The sequence below is a fragment of the Diadema antillarum genome, unplaced genomic scaffold (assembly GCF_040938485.1).
Source record: "Diadema antillarum isolate AM-2024a unplaced genomic scaffold, OU_Dant_1.0 scf00000128, whole genome shotgun sequence".
Taxonomy (NCBI): Eukaryota; Metazoa; Echinodermata; class Echinoidea; order Diadematoida; family Diadematidae; genus Diadema; species Diadema antillarum.
The window spans coordinates 4,883,440-4,900,201 of record NW_027271017.1 but is presented as its reverse complement, the minus strand read 5'-3'; the positions used below and the strand labels follow the sequence as shown (position 1 = coordinate 4,900,201).

The 16,762-nt window shown below is 36.7% G+C and overlaps 1 protein-coding gene across 1 annotated transcript in view; it reads right to left on the bottom strand.

Moving 5' to 3' along the window:
* The window catches only part of LOC139720500 (scavenger receptor cysteine-rich domain-containing protein DMBT1-like), a 125,783-nt gene that overhangs the window by 51,377 nt on the left and 57,644 nt on the right, over window positions 1-16,762 (bottom strand). The window contains exons 24-25 of the mRNA XM_071631853.1: window positions 16,128-16,460; window positions 7,860-8,168 (exon numbers count right to left, since the gene is read on the bottom strand). Coding sequence (XP_071487954.1) covers window positions 7,860-8,168; window positions 16,128-16,460 — 642 coding nt within the window. The remainder of the gene's footprint in view (window positions 1-7,859; window positions 8,169-16,127; window positions 16,461-16,762) is intronic.

Below are 16,762 nucleotides of genomic sequence, written 5' to 3'. Positions count from 1 at the left end.
AATTTTTGAAGGTACATTGAAGTTTTCACGGATTCTCAGTTTGGTTGTCGTGAGAAACATAGTACTACGCATGCTCTTTTACATTTCGTTGATAGAGTGGTACATGCAATTGATAATCACTCTCATTTACCATTCTCTTGGACTTCTCCAAGGCCTTCGCGACACCATCAATCATGACATTTTACTTTATAAGTTAGTGCATTATGGAATACGTGGGAAGGCCGTTATTGCATTTATATGAATGTCGCGTATCTGATGACCTCTCTTTTATTTATTTTGCAGATGATACCGTTATATTTTTGCCCATAATGATATTGACTATTTCGTTCAGAAAATTAATATTGAACTGAAAAAAGTGACAAACTTGGTCAGAGCTAATAAGCTACAGTATTACTGAATGCTAAAGAAAAACCGAAATATTTTATTTCTAGCAATACTAATGACAGTTTAAGCAAAAACTGTAGTCTTACCTGATTCTCATATATAGAGTATCACATATCAAATTCTTGGGTGTCATTGTAGATGACAAACTTTCCTGGAAATCACATGTTGATAATGTTTTCAACATAATTTCGCGTAATACAGGTGTTATAAATAAACTGAAATGTTATATTCCACAAAAAATATTACTTATGTTATATTCGTCGTTTGGGGCAACACGCATCAGAATTTACTAGAAAGAGTGTGCCTATGGCAAAAAGGCTCTCCGCGTTGTTATTCCCCTGAACGTTCTCATACAAATATGTGGTCTGCCTCTAGCAAGCTCTTAAAAATTACAGATTTGTTTTTTGTTTAATGTAGGGCAATTTATGTACAAGTATGGCAACAATTTGCTTCCACCTATTTGTGATCCTATGTTCCTAAAAAATCAATCATTTCACGAATGTCCCACCAGGTGTTCCAATGAATTTCATTTACCGAACGATCTTTGCTCAAAACACACTTATTTATGTAGGCCCAAATTATTGGAATTCTTTGAATCATGATATAAGAAACGCATCATCAATATGTTCTTTCAAGAGGAGACTAAATTCCTTTTTACTGCAATCGTATGACTCTACAGTACTGAACTAGCCAGTTGGCATTCTTTCTTACATACTGACTTACTCACTTTGTCTCCTCTTCGAAGAATTAATTCTATTTTTTTCTTATGTTTGTTGACATCTATGCTATTGTCCAAAGCGTCTAGGAGTTGAATTTCCGGATGTTACTCCTGTTTACACTTCCCTCTATTTCCTTGTCTTTTTTTTTCAGGCGTTACAATACTATTTTTTCTCCACAACTATCATCTGTTTTTCTTGACATGCTTCTGCCAAAGATCGCTGTCTCCTTTGTGCGTTTTTGTTTGCTATTTTGTCATCTGTCTGTTAGTCTTGTCCATTCCGTATTGTCCCGTACAGCCTTTTTTTCAATAATTGTTTTGTTGTCTAGTCTTGTTTTATGTTCGTTCGCGTCTATGAAAGTGTATTCATCTGTTAATCTAATTTTCAATGGGCTTCCAGACTTCAATTCATCTTTCCACGGATGTTCTTTTCCAGAGGGCCCCACATTTTACAAGCTCTGTCTTTTTAGCGGGTCCCTCCATTTTTCGCACTTTAAGCAAGGTTATACATGTACCTGACTTCGATCACTTCTGTTTCTTTTTTACTTCGACGTATACCTACTATAGGGTCCTCTAATACAGTCGTTTCATTTCACAATGCTCTATTGACCTTATTTTCTGTTATCAAAGGAAGTGAAACATAGATTTTTTTTTTGAAGAATAAAACAAATTTTATATTGAATTGAATTGAATTGAATAAATTCTTCTGGCAGTCATTGCAGCCTCGACGACTGAAATAAAGCTTTCTTGTTGATATGCACGCTCTGTTTCTTTCCTTTTTCGTGGGCATATTATACTTTCTAGTTTATACCTTGTTGGCAGGATCCCCGAGAAAGCACAATGTCATCTATGGCGACGTCACCTCGGTAGCTACTCCCACGTACACCTTCCATGGTAATGTAGAATGGCTGGGTGTAGTTGTCAATAGGGATCTGGTAATGAAGAAAACACACGCATAAAGTGACGTTTCACGTTCTTTCTTATATGTTACGTAGCCACGATTTCGCCATAACATCTCACACAGACTTTCAGCTATAGGATACGATTTTAAATCTTGTTCACCTCCTTTACGGAACTATCATTACTTCTCTACAACAAAGGAAAAGTGATTTATGATGTTTCCCGCGAGTTTGCAATATCTCCGTGCACGTAACACAATACCTATTAGGTAATTTATAGTCTATTGTCAATATTTCAAAGAAGAGGGATGATTATACAGGTTTGTAACACACAGGCTATCACAGTGACTACAGTATTATAAAACAAGGAATGTATTTTATTTTTTACGAAAATTATTAAATTGTTTCAATGTATATCTATTTTAATATATATTTTTTGTATATATTCATATATTCTATTATATATTCTAATTCATATTGTATTGTTAGCGAGTTACGATGACGTTTGTGTGGGACATTTATGGTCTCCATTTTGTTTTCTCTCTTTGTCTCTCGATATCATTTTACGGTTGCGATAGTGTTGACATAGAAACTTGATAAAATATCTTCTTCTTTTGTCATCCATTAGTTTATTAACGTATAGGCCCTATAACATACAAAGTCCTGAGTAATATCGCTGTCATTACGTACCCGTGCTTCATACCAAGCGTTTCCTCTAGCTCCAGTCAGTGAGAACAAGACGTCACTTGACCTTGGTGTCGTTGATGCTGACTTGTAGACATTCAGTGATCTGATTGAGCTACCGTACATATGATACCAAAATGTCAGACACTGAGGCCCGTAATGATACTGGGCGGGGCTGGTTAGGCGTGCGTCTTGCCCGGAATAACGTGGAGAAGATGTCTCGATGTACATGTAATATCCGTCTGCAAGGAAAAGCAATATAACAAAAAATGAATACACAAACAACAAAGTAAGAGCAAGGTATTCGGTTGACGTCCGTTACTCCGACAGGTCTCTTTTTGGACGGTTCATTATTCCAATGGTTCCACAATCCGAAGCTTTGTTAAACTCCGGAATGTGATAAGGCTCAGGGGATAAGGCTCACTAATCCCAAAGTACGTTTGTTCTAATGTATAAACGAGGTTTGTTTTGTGAATATTCATTAATTCGAAAGTAGATATGCACTAATTGAAAGATTCCATGACTTTATTGTGCTATCGTACATTAAGTAATAAAATATCCATCGGACACCATATCATTCATTGAGTGGCCCGATATCAATCTCGATCAGATTAGGGCCACCTGTCCACGCTATTATCACTTGTCATTTCTTTTGTATGTGAATTATAACTATGTTCTTTCATCATTCAAGTGCATGAAACAGGGATGCCAAGTTCAAAAAAAAATCTATGAGTGAGATTTTCATGACTCGGCATCTCAGCGCGCGAATGTGCGCGCGAGCGAGGGTGTGGGAGGGGTCCCCCCCCCCCCCCCCCACGGCCCGATAGGGAACTTTTTCAATTTTTAGCTCTTAATGGTGCGATCAGGTGCATACTTAGGGCCTAAGTGACTACATTTTTCACTTATTTTGAAAGACAAAAGGGAAATATATACCTTCAATTGCAACTATCACTTTAATCCTTTGAGCTATGCTCATTATTATAGGCCCAAGTTGCAGACATCGCCCGATGCGTGAGAATAATGGGCGCCATGCGTGAGATCGTGAGACGGACCCTAAATGCTTGAGTCTCACGCAGAATGCGTGAGAGTTGGTAGCTTTGATGAAACAGACTACAAAAATGAAGATTACGAGAAAGCTGCCAGCATTCATGTACTTACATTATTAAAGTTGTATTGAAAAAAAGCTGACAAACAAATAAATGATAATAAATGATGGGCAAAACCTGACAAAGGGCAATATATGTTGCAAGCGCTTACAGCCGGATGTATGGTCCCCGCTTGGTCCAGTGTTTATCGACGGGGTACCACCTCTATTACGTGACCAGTCAAAGTCATCATAATATGATTGCTGCCAGCCGCAGGTACCGTATTCAAAGTCACAGTCAATGCTGCTTGACCCTGGGAGATAAAGCGCAGTGCGATAACGGTCATTTTTTTTAACCTATTTTAACTCAATATGTTAACATATGCAGTTGACATTGATATATCAAACACTCTCAGATGACAAATAGCTATGAATATGTAAGACCTCATGAGGTACTGTATAATCAACGACAAAGTTTGTTTGTTTTTTGCACCTTCCATTTTCAGGCTTAATTTATTTTTGCATGTTACAAGACAGTATGTATCCGGATACTTGGTTTTAAGTTACAAAAGAAACGAAATTGAAACAATGTTATCTTAAAATTGATCCCAACATAATATCTTACCGTTGATAGGTGATGTGTCCGTTGTGATATCTACGTGAGAAAAGGCAGGGACAGGAAGATGTCTCAAACCAGTTACTTTGACAGACATTACTAAATGTAATCACCCTTGCAGATTAAGAAAGATCTGTTAAGATAGTACCGTGAGAAGTAAACTTTCTCTGACTTAATACGATTAAAAACTTGTATCTTTAAACGCTTGGTACAGCATCCAGCAGGTTGTTACAATTCTAGTCATATCAACAAGGGCATGGATACTCGAGCAACACAACAAACTCCAATCCACAAACCAGTTTTGTTGGCGTGAACCCATGGCAGTGATATCTGTAAGTATATGGTAAAATTCTACACTACCTCACGTGTCGACTTTCATTTTTTAAATGAGACTTGACCTAAAAACATGTCAAGCAGGACCACAACTATTTGCACGATCAAGCACTATTTTTTTTTTTTTTTTGCCAATGGAGTTTTTATCAACAAGTATTTAAACCTACGATCCTCTGACTTGAAAACATGGACTGCTTGTAAACGTTGTGTACTTTTTCGATGAACGAGATTTTCGAGATTGAAATTTGTCTTTCGATGCCCCGTTGGTGGGTACTGAACGCTACTTTCAAATCATAAATATTGACATAAAAGTTCCTGCTAATAATGATTATAAACATAAAAGTTCCTACTAATATATCATGGTGTACACTGAGAATTCATCTACTTGCACACTTGAGTGGTGGAATATCTTTGTCCTAAGACCAAAACATAGACAGGAACCTTTATAGCCACAGACAGAGATTGCTATTTTGCTATCAACTTTAAATCACCGTGATTTCCTTTACAAACCGAACCGTATAAAATATTTAGAAGTAAGTTGACATACTTATTATAAGTGTCATATATTATTATAAACGAAAAACTTTTTTTATGATGAAAGAATAAAAACAGACGATAAATCATTCTGGGAAGCAGCACACAGAAGAATCTCTAAAAAGATATTAACCAGTTAAGAATATATACTGATTCATGTTTTGTTTCTGTATAAGAAGCTATATAATTGAAGATGATTATAATGTATGTTCATGATAATCATTGTAAAGACCTTGTAAAGAATGATCTTTTTAATGGTTCTACCTTCATACACTGTGTTAACTTCATTCACACATGTGTCGTTATAGTCAGGACAGCAGTCTCTCAAGCTTGTACATATCTCGTCACAGAAGCAGAAGCCTGAGGATACGGATACCTCGCAACTCCAGCTGGGATCCACACAACAACTTTGCTGGCACGAAGCTATCGTGGTGGTATTTGTAGCCACGAGGGAGAAAAAAAAAGTACATTAATTTAACGTCACTCAGAGCAAAGAGAAATAAGAAGATATAAATCCTTGTTGCTGTGCCCTAGGTAATGTGTCTGCCTCCATCTTAAAACGAAAACTACTCTCTAAAAAAACTAGTGGAAGTATTCACTCTTGAAGGAGTGAGTACAAAAAAAAAGTGAATTTAGAGTGAAATTGGAGTGAATTTTGAGTGAATATGTTCATTTTTACTCATTTTGGAGTGACCTCAGGGATCACTCGAAGATATTGGAGTGATCCCTGAGGTCACTCTTAAACGAGTGAAAGGTAACATTTTCACTCCAAATTCACTCCAAATTCACTCCAAATTCACTCTAAATTCACTCTCTTTTGTATTCGCTCCTTCAAGAGTAAATATTTTCCCTCGATTTTTTTTAGAGAGTACAATGGAGCTTATTCCCATTCAAATTTTGGGAAAAAAGTATCGTATGAGTCATACCGCAGGAATATTCGCGGATGTACAGGCCTTGCAAACTGGGAATGAAATCGAGCCCACTAATCGGAAAAAAAAAGTGGCTAGTTACAAAGCTGTGATGTTTTTTCCTTAGTTCTTTTGACAAATCCGCAGACATCTTAAAAACGAAAGCTATGACAATTCTTACTTGGGGTCTTAAGCATATTTTGTTTTGTTTTTTGTTTTTGTTTTTGATAAATGTAATATGGTCTATACAAATTTCATATTATGTACATAATGTCCTTATCGAGCAAAAATGCCCATTTTTTTTTTTTTGCATTAAGATTTGGAAGACTTGACAAAAAGCTTGGCAACGATTTGTGAAAACAAACAAAAAACTTTAGATCAGCTATAACGAGTTTTTTTTTCTAGTTTTCTGGGTTTCCTGACTGCATATAACAAGATGATGGTATTTAGCTGGTTAGGATGTTCAAGTGATGTCAAGGTGATATTCATATATTTGTTAACTTTCCATACTGAACGCAATATGCCTCACCATTAAACGAAGGTGTAGTTGGTCCATTAATAGGGTCCGCTGTGGTAACCACATCAGTTACTGCTATTTGAAAAGAGACAAGAACAGATATAATTTCTCAAATCACTCGCTTTTCTTGACGTAACTGAATATCACCCTCGTATGGATTTTTAAAAAAAATCATAGAAGTAATTCAATTTTGTAAGAGACTAGAAACTGAGTGTCTGTGGTTAAAGAATAAAAACAAAAAGAGCACGGAAAAAGATGTTATGCTGTTTCAGAAGAAGAATGCAAACGTTTTTACGCAACGACATTGTGTTTTTGATGATTTTAGTCGGAAATAAATAGTGTACATATCATGTGCATGGGTAGTTGCAAATGGCATTATTTTTCCCCTTTTTTGTACTTTTATATGTTTGCAAACAAAAATTTCACACAAGTAGGCTTAACTGAATTTCATTTAGCCCACATCTGTTTCATAGATGCGAAATATGTGAGGGTTATACAGTTTTAAATCAACTATTTTCGTGAACTCAATCCGGCTCCATAACACAGTACGCTGTTAAACACAAATTAAAATAATATGATAGCCAGGACAGCAGTCCCCGAAGTTCGTACAACTTAGTCACATCGACAGGGGCTGTATGGAGCTAATCCGTTCATGTCCGACTGTGCAGTACTAGCATATGGCTTACTGATATTCAATTCGTTTTTGTACACTTCGTCACTTAATACAGATTACTTCATGGATTCCACATAAAGTTTTTTTTTTTTCGGTGGGGGGTGGATACTTCAATCCTTTTCGAATTCTTTATCTCAATCTTAGTAACCTTGATTCACAGAACTCGAGCATCACTTTATCGAATTGATGCTCAAGAGTTACCACTCAGTTGTTTGTTTTTTTTTTTTTTTTTGGTTTTTTTTGGGTATTTTTTTGGTATTTTTTTGTTGTTGTTGTTGTTGTTTTTTTACCAGACGATACAGTAGTTATGATCTTTGGTGAATAGATCATCAAGGAATCTACCTGATTAAAACGTCGGATTATGGAGGTAGTTTCTTTTCTGCCTCAGGTCAACCATTTTTTTCCCCTGTTTTGTTGACCCTTCTCATTCAAAATGACACATTTGTCCAGAATAGACTGCTAAATAAATACGTCCAGGAACTAGGACTTGTAAAATGGCAAGCATTTACCTGTCGGTATACACTCTACACCAGCGTCTTCACCATGCCAACAGTTGTGCATTTCGTATCCGCTGTGTTGGCAATCTGCCAAGTTACCCTCCGTACCATTACAATGGACATCGTCCAGCAGAATCGGGCCAGATCCTTGGCCATACTCGGCGCAGCAAGAATAACGTAAGGCACCCTCAAAGCCCAGCATTCGACACACCACGTTGGCCTCTTCGATGTCCCACCAGTCGTCACAGACAGTCCCCCATTGACCATCGTAGTAGATTTCCACTCTGCCTTGGGTGTTGTCTTCCCCTCCTACAAGTCGCACTTTGGGCTCTGAAATCAAAGTTGGGCCTTGATCATTTACCTTGATTGAGCACCATTTGATATGCCAATTGATTTCTCCATTGATAACTATTTAAAGCTACTTAACAATTTTACCAAGGATCTCGTCAGTACATTGCCCTTTGTTTCAGTCATCTGCATTGAGGAAGAATTTAGGCCTATGTTCTTCTGTTTCAGCTCTGTCAACATCGACTGCCATCGACTTTGGGGCAAAGTTAATATTTCTTTTAGCATATTTAGTGATATTTAGTGGTATCTAATCAGAAATCAGAATTAGAAATAAACTTCTTGACAACATAACATACCATAACTTTGAATATTTGTCGTTAGTCAAAATGCTCTTTTTTTTCTTTTCTTTTTTTTTTTTGTTCAGCAGTTCGCTGAAATGTAAAGTGAAAGTAGACATTCTGTTCTATCGAATTCGGATAAAACATAATTGGATAACTTTGGACTTAACACTGAACTGGAAATTATATGAAAGCACATGATAGCGATTTGACTTTCGACTGACATGAAGTTAATTTCATGCTTATAGTGAAGTATAACTGTGCAATTACACCGACCAATATAAAGTGAGAAAACGAAGTGGAAAAAAAAAACATGTGTACAATAGAAACAACAAATAAATGTTGCTCTTCCAGCAGTTTTTTCTTCTTTTTTGTATAATATAGTAATTGTTAACCCGCTGTTCATGTTACCATCAGGGAATTAATCTCGGGGATGATACAAATGCCAATGCAATCAAACGAAAACATTTCATATCAATACCGTACAGGTATATCTTACGGCAAGTGTAGCACGACTTTTGTGTTTATCAATTGAAATGACATTTATTATCTTGCAGCTCAAAACAACCATTTTCCAACTCATCGTTGGGAATCTTATTTGTCGTTTTTTAGTTGTTTTTTCAGATTCTCATGTTTTCCTTCCAAGGTTTCTTTAATGTTTTTTAATCTCCCAATTATTTCGAAATTTAGATGTCACTGCGACAGTAAAATTATCATTTTAAGAACTTCATGCATTCTTCTGGAATTTAGGCCAACATTGATAGCTAAAATATAGCGTTTCTAATGTGCGTGTAGACGAACGCGTAGAAGTGTATTACGACTTTTATATTTATTAATTGAAATGACATTTACTATCTCGCAGCTCAAAACAACTATTTTCCAACTCATCATTGGAATCTCATTTCGTTTTTATAGTTTCTTTAGATTGCCATGTCTCCTTTCAAGTTTTCTTCAATGTTTTTTTTTCTTTCTTTTTATCTCCCAATTATTTCTGAATATAGTGGTCACTGCGACAATATCATTTTAAGAATTCCATACATTCTTTTGAGATTTAGGTCAACCTTGATGGCGACAATACAGCGTTTCTAATATAAAAATAGGCGACAAACGCTGTCTCATTTTGCATTTCATTGGTATAATACAATCATATCTATACCTCGTGGGCAGAGTCCCTCAGAAAGCACAATGTCGTCTATGGCGATGTCACCTTGGTAGCTACTTCCACGTACACCTTCCATGGTAATGTAGAATGGCTGGGTGTAATTGTCGATGGGAATCTGATTTAAAGAAAAAAAAATATGATGTGACGTTTTTTCTTATAACAATCTAAAGTCGCCAGAAAAAGCAAAAGATATTATCTATGTAATCGTTCAGTGTATGTTAGCGGTGAGTGTATGTTGACGGCGGATATAAACTGGTACTGAATACTCTTTCTCACAGTGTATCGGACTCACGATTTCGTCATAATATCGCACACATATGGGTTAACGCATGCATAATTGTAGAGCCTATAATGAATTATGTCTCCCAATTCGTAAAGGACAATGATTATTTCTCTATACTTTATATATGAAATGCAAATTGCACCTATTCCCACAAGTTTCCAATATTCCAGTATGCAAAACACAAGACCTGTCAGGATCCTGTTGTCAAAAAGTCAAATAGAAAAGAAAAGAGTAACTGACCAGATAGGTTTTCACCGTACAGATTGTCACGCAGGCATATTATGTTCACTAGAAAAATCTTAATAGCTATAATCTATGAAACAGCGGATGTTAAAAAAAAAAAATGTGGACTGCTATTGTTAAATTAGTTTTTTTTTTAAATTTTTTTAACATAACATTTACATTTTCCATAATCCGTCCATGCACGAATTCGTTCGATGAACACACATACATCTTATGTATTCACAAACAGAGTTTTGAAAAACATCTGTGTCATATTAAACTAACCTCTTTTTCATACCACGCATTTCCTCTAGCTCCAGTAAGTGAGAATAACACGTCATTTGAGCTTGGTGTCGTTGATGCCGACAAGTACACATTCAGTGAATTTATTGTGCTGCCGTGCATGTGGTACCAGAATATCAGACAATGGGGCCCGTAACGGTACTGGGAGGAGCTCGTTAGGCGTGCGTCTTGCCCGGGAGAACGTGGAGAAGACGTCTCGATGTACATGTAATATCCGTCTGCGAAGTCAGTGTAATTAAAATGAATACATAAGCAAACAAAGTAAAAACAGAATGTACGCTCACAGTCTGTTATCCCGAAAAAAGGGGGCGCAAGCAATACTATTTCTTGTGCTACGTCCGCGTTTCATTTCACATTCTTTTTCTTTTTCTTTTTCAATAACAAATAAAGAGGGGGCGAGCGCCCGGTGCGCCCCCTCTGCGAAAGCTTATTATTTCGATAGTACGATATTCCAAATGATTGTCAAAATCCGAACAAAAAAAAAAATGTAATGCCGAAACTTGGTTTTTCAAATAATAAAATAAGTTCGTTTTTTTTCGATCGTTCATTAATCCAAAATGAAGATATTACTGACATGTTTACATCTACATTCGGTAAAATGACCTTGCTATTGTACATGAATTGTTTATGATTGTAAAATATCGATCGGGCCACCATTATATTTTTGTGACTCGACATCAACTTTTGGACTTAAATTGGGCCAATGTCGAGAGCTGACACGCTTTTTATTATCACCTAACACATCATAGCATACACGCATGTGGGTAGTAGAAATTTGTAGCAACAGCTTTCAGGGTATGGTAGTGTCTGTTCATCATTTACTTTTCATGTACCGTACATCCCTCCCTCCCCCTCCCCCCCCCCCAAAAAAAAAAAAGTAGGAGTAAAAAAAATACGGTGGGACCGTCTGCAATGATAACTTTACAAACAGTGAATCAATCCAAACACAATTCCAGGGTGTGAAACTATAACTTATTGCCCACATCTTACAGAAAACCCCCTCCGATTTCCTCCAGTCGTCAAAGAGAAGTAAGGCGTTTTATAGAGAATGTCAGAAATCCTTCCATCCAGGTTCTGTCCATTGTGTTCACACATAAAGCAGTTCCGAGAGCATATCCAAGTGCCTAACTTGGAAGAATCTGACCCATTACATGCTTTACAACAATTCGCAATTCTCTGTGATCACATTACCAAATTGAATGGAGTTTTCTGCATAATACAGCTAAGATGTTATATTCTAAGCCCCTGAGGTAGCATTTAGACGGTTAAATCATATTGGGAGATATCAATAAGAAGTTTAAATTGCTTTTTTTGGGGGGGGGAGGGTACATATACGTTAAAACTATTGTTCTTCTTTCTGCGCAATGAACAGAGAAGAAAAAGACAACGATACTGTTGCAGCGTTTGTCTGTTGTTGTTGTTGTTGTTGTTGTTTCAGAGTGGACCATTTTTCCATGCAGATATGGTAAGGTTTATGCAAAAAAAAAAGAAGAAAAGAATGTTAAACGTACGAAAAGGCAATAAATAATGTAAGAGCTTACAGCCGGTTGTATGGTCACCGCTTGGTCCGGTCTGGTACGACGAGGTGTTACCACTATTACGAGACCAGTCAAAGTCATCATAGTATGATTGCTGCCAGCCACAAGTATCGTATTCAAAGTCACAGTCAATGTTGTTTGACCCTGGAAGATATCAACGTAGTTAGATAACGGTCATTTTTTTTTACTTCTTAATAAGATGTCTAGTAAGACAGATAACATCAGTCACTCTCATAAACAAAATGTGCCTATGAATTTGTAAGACAACGTATAAAACATATCATCAATAAAGTTATTTTTTTCACTTGCAGTTTGTATACTTTAGCGCCTGTTACAAAACAGTGGGTATTTTGTAGTGTTAATAACATAACTTTTATACTTGCTATAAGAAATTGGAAAATGATCCCGATATATCTTACCGTTGAGCGGTAGTGTTGTAGGTTCATAACGTCCGCCCGTTATGGTAACTAAATCAGTTGCTTCTACGTGAGAAAAAGACAAGGACAGACATGATGTCTCAAACCAGCTCCTTTGTCAGACATTACTGAATGTAGTCAACCATGCAGGCTTAGAAAATAAGAGATATAATTTGTTCTTTTAAGACACCATGCTGCACAGAACACGATAGTGTCCCCACAGTGCTTCACAGTGTGAGTGTATGAACACAGAACACAGTGTCAGAGGTCTCTGACCCCACTAAAAATCCTTTCCATTTACTATACATAGCAAACCATTTAAGAACTCAACAAACTTGAATTCACAAACCAATTTTGTTGACAAAACACACACCCCTGTGTGCTGTCATTCCCTAATAAAAGTCGGACTTGACGTGAAATTCAATCAAGTATTGAACCCTCACTATTGTCGTCACTCGAGCACTACTTTCTTTTCACATAGTTTGCCATAGATAAGCAATTAAACATACGATAAAATCATTTCAAATTTTGACTAATATTGGTACATTGTTTTTATCCTCTCCGATGAACATTTTTCTTTGAGATTACCAACAAGAATCATGTTTAATATATCAATTTTCTCATGGATTTCCAATGGATAGTTTGGTTGTTTTGTTTTGTTTTTTCTCGATCATTCCAATAGCTGGCTGATGCGGTAACGTGCACATTGCTATGCATTTTCCATCAACAAACACTCAAAGCTAAATTCCATTTATTTCCTGAGTTGACTCATCGGCATACCTATTGCCCTTTCTTTTTTTTTTCTTTTTTTTTTTTTGATGAATAATGATATTGTCTTTGGGATTGCCCCCCCCCCCCAAAAAAAAAAAAAGAATGACAGTGAAATTAATCTTTGAATGCTAATGATCGTACAGAAGAAAGCGCCTTGTTATACAAGCCTTGTAAATGAATTCCAATGAGAAAAATGTAGCATAACCATGACGTTAACCATTTTCTCCTGAAGTTCGTTTTATTGATGGCAAGTGTCTTCTACACCCCTTTTTTCAAAGAAATTTCATTACACGTTAAATATGTAATTTGACCTGATGTATTTTTACGGTGTTTATTTTTTTTTTCAGATCATATAAACTGGTGAACCGTTGCCTTGGATCGCAGCATTGCCAAGAATAAATCTAATGAAATGAAATGACATGAAATGAAGAAAGATGATATTTTTTTTAAACAAATTTCAAAATGGTAAGATAATTGTTAGAAAAATGCCTTCCGCAGTGCTGTTAAAGCAAATAAGCCTATGGTATAGTAATGAATATTGAGACGTATTAAGGCCTTCATTATATTGGACGCATCAGTTACTAAAATAAACAAACAAACAAAGACAGACCTATAGCGCTCAGTCTATGACTCTTTTTAGGGGCTGCTTTAATGAAGGCAGAATATGATTGTGGCATAATTTCTACTACTCATGACATTTAGAAACAGATAAACAAATATGAGATATATTCATACGTTGCATTAAAGACATGCATTTATTAAAAAATTATATAGGTTTTCCCAGTCAATTTCATACTTTTGCCATTCAAATTAATTAATGTGTATTCAAATTCACACAACGCAGGCACGCGAAAATATTCGGGCATTCAAATTCAGAATCCGAGCGATCAATTTCACTTATGGGCATTCTATTTCGTTTTCGTCAAATTAAATTCACGATTGGGCGTTCAATTTCCAAATGCGAGCACCGACTTTCCTACTCGTGCATTCAAATTCACACGATAGTCGTGTGATAGTCCCCATGAGCTTGCTTGGAGCGTTCAATTTCATTTTTAGACAATCAAGTTCCTATTATACTTCGTTCAATCAATTTAACGAAGAAAAAGGAGTAGACTTTTGAAGAAAGGAAAGAGGGCCAACACAACCAATGAAGGCTTGCATATAGTGTAATTATGATTGTTTACAGGTTCTACATTGTTCTCTGTTCACGTATTCTTTGTTTGTTTTTTCATCTCAATAAATTTCAAATTGTAAGGTCCAATCAGCAGTGCATCCAAACAACACAACAATTTAATCACATTTCTTGATAATACTGCATGCTGACAACGCCCCAACACCAACCACATAATGACAATTCATCAGTTTAAAGACAAACTGACACACAATGATCTCACGTAGTCCCGCAAAAGTAAACCAATAAGACAGCAATACACAACAAGACGTATAAAATGTTCATGTATCAGTTTCAATATAGTCGAAATTATTTTTTTTTTCCTCGAAGGTGTCAACCCTCGTATCTCCTCTGTAGGCCTATACAGTGCCTAATGTTTGTTTGTTTGTTTGTTTCGTTTTCCATCTAAGAAGATGGCTGGATAACCCATATTCAGCTGCAATAGCTGGTCTTCCATATGGGATCCAGTTACACTTAAACAAACACCCGGCTCTTTGCGATGAAGAAATGAAGTGGAATCTTTTACGTGCATGAGTTGTGACTCTCTCACACATGGGACCTCCATTTTATGTCCAATCCGAGGAACATGTGCCTGTATATTCCTTTTCGCTAAGCACGAGTTAAAAATTGTCAATGAACAGGTGGACCTCTACTGCAAAATAATCATCAGAAATCCCAATATATTCAAAGCCAAATGAAAAACACACGCATACACTGCCCCAAACTCACTAGGTTTCAAGACTTATTTTAAATTGAATGCAGTTATTTGGAACATGGTTGCCTATTCACGAATTTGAATGAACGACGAGATTCCACGGCCAGCTTGACATGAATTTGTATGCTCATTGATGAAATGTGTGCTCCTTTCTTAAATTTGAATGCTCCGACAGTGAATTTGAATGCTCCGATAGTGAATTTGAATGTTCCGATAGTGAATTTGAATGCTCCGACAGTGAATTTGAATGCTCGGATAGTGAATTCGAATGACAGGATTTTGAATTTGATTGCTGATTCAGTGCTGCGAGAGTGGAAATCGAATGCTCGGAATAGGAACTTGAATGACAAAAGTATGAAATTGAGCGGGAAAACCTATACTTCATGGACTCGATACAAATGGATATATATTTTCTCCCATACCATATTGCCTTCTTTGATCTGTGTTCTACATGAACAGTTTACAGGGGCGCCATAGAATTTCATTTGATCAGAATGATGTCGAATAGTTTCAGTTTAGTTTCCAGCAAAGTGACAGCAGCTGTACATTAGATAATTGGCTTTAAAAGCTCTATACTCTTTACTTTACCTCGTTCTTTACATCATAAAAGCATCAACATAACTTAAACAGATACTTCGTGGAGCAGGGATGATTTCTGCTTCAACTCAACCACCTACTTTTTTTTATTGACCCTTGTCATTCCAGCACTAAAATGTCTTTATTGCATAATGCGCATGTGTTAATACACGCATTCAACTGACGTAAAGCGATGTCGTTAATTTTCATTTCATTCGCCTGCTTTAATCTGTTTACATGAGTAGTTACTGATTGTGTCAATGAATCGTATGAATCTAATTAAATTTGATCAGATTGACCCCGTAAAGTTACCATTCACATTGCCTCCAGGCTACAGCTAATACCCCAAATACACGCCATCGCATTGTTCTTCTCATTGTCAATCAACACATCCTACAGCAACGATGCAGTGAGGAAGTAGGCTTTTGTTAATTTTATTGAAGCATCTCATTCGTTAATACATTAATTGGTCAGCGGATACGTGAATGCGCATTTACCTGTTTGTGATATGCACTCTACGCCAGCGTCTTCATGGTGCCCGCAGTCGTGCACTCCATATCCGTTGTGTTGGCAATCTGTCAGGTTACTCTCCGTGCCGTTGCATTCAACGTCGTCCAGCAGAATCGGGCCAGATCCCTGACCGTACTCGGCGCAGCAAGAATAATTTGAGGCGCCCTCAAAGCCCAGCATCCGACACACCACATTGGCGTCTTCGATATCCCACCAGTCGTCACAGACAGTTCCCCATTGACCATCGTAGTAGATTTCCACTCTCCCTTGGGAGTCGTCTCCCCCTCCTATTAGACGGACTTTAGTTCCGCCATTTTCATCTAAATTGTGAACAGATAATGAAATTTATGACTACGGCTGTACTTTTTAAACTCTGTAACTCTTGGGTAGAACTAAAAGAGGGGGTACAAATGAGGCGCAATGATAGCAAGAAGATTTAGTCACGAAGTATAATATAATATACTGTGACATTGCAGCACAAAACGAACAAAAAGTCGCACCCCTTGATTTTATGGTAGGACTCCAAAAAGATGAAAACGGTCACCCAAGTTAATCTTAAGTTTTGATATTTTTCTGAAAGAGCTATTCTTAATCCACATTATTTATAAGTTTGGGGTTATAA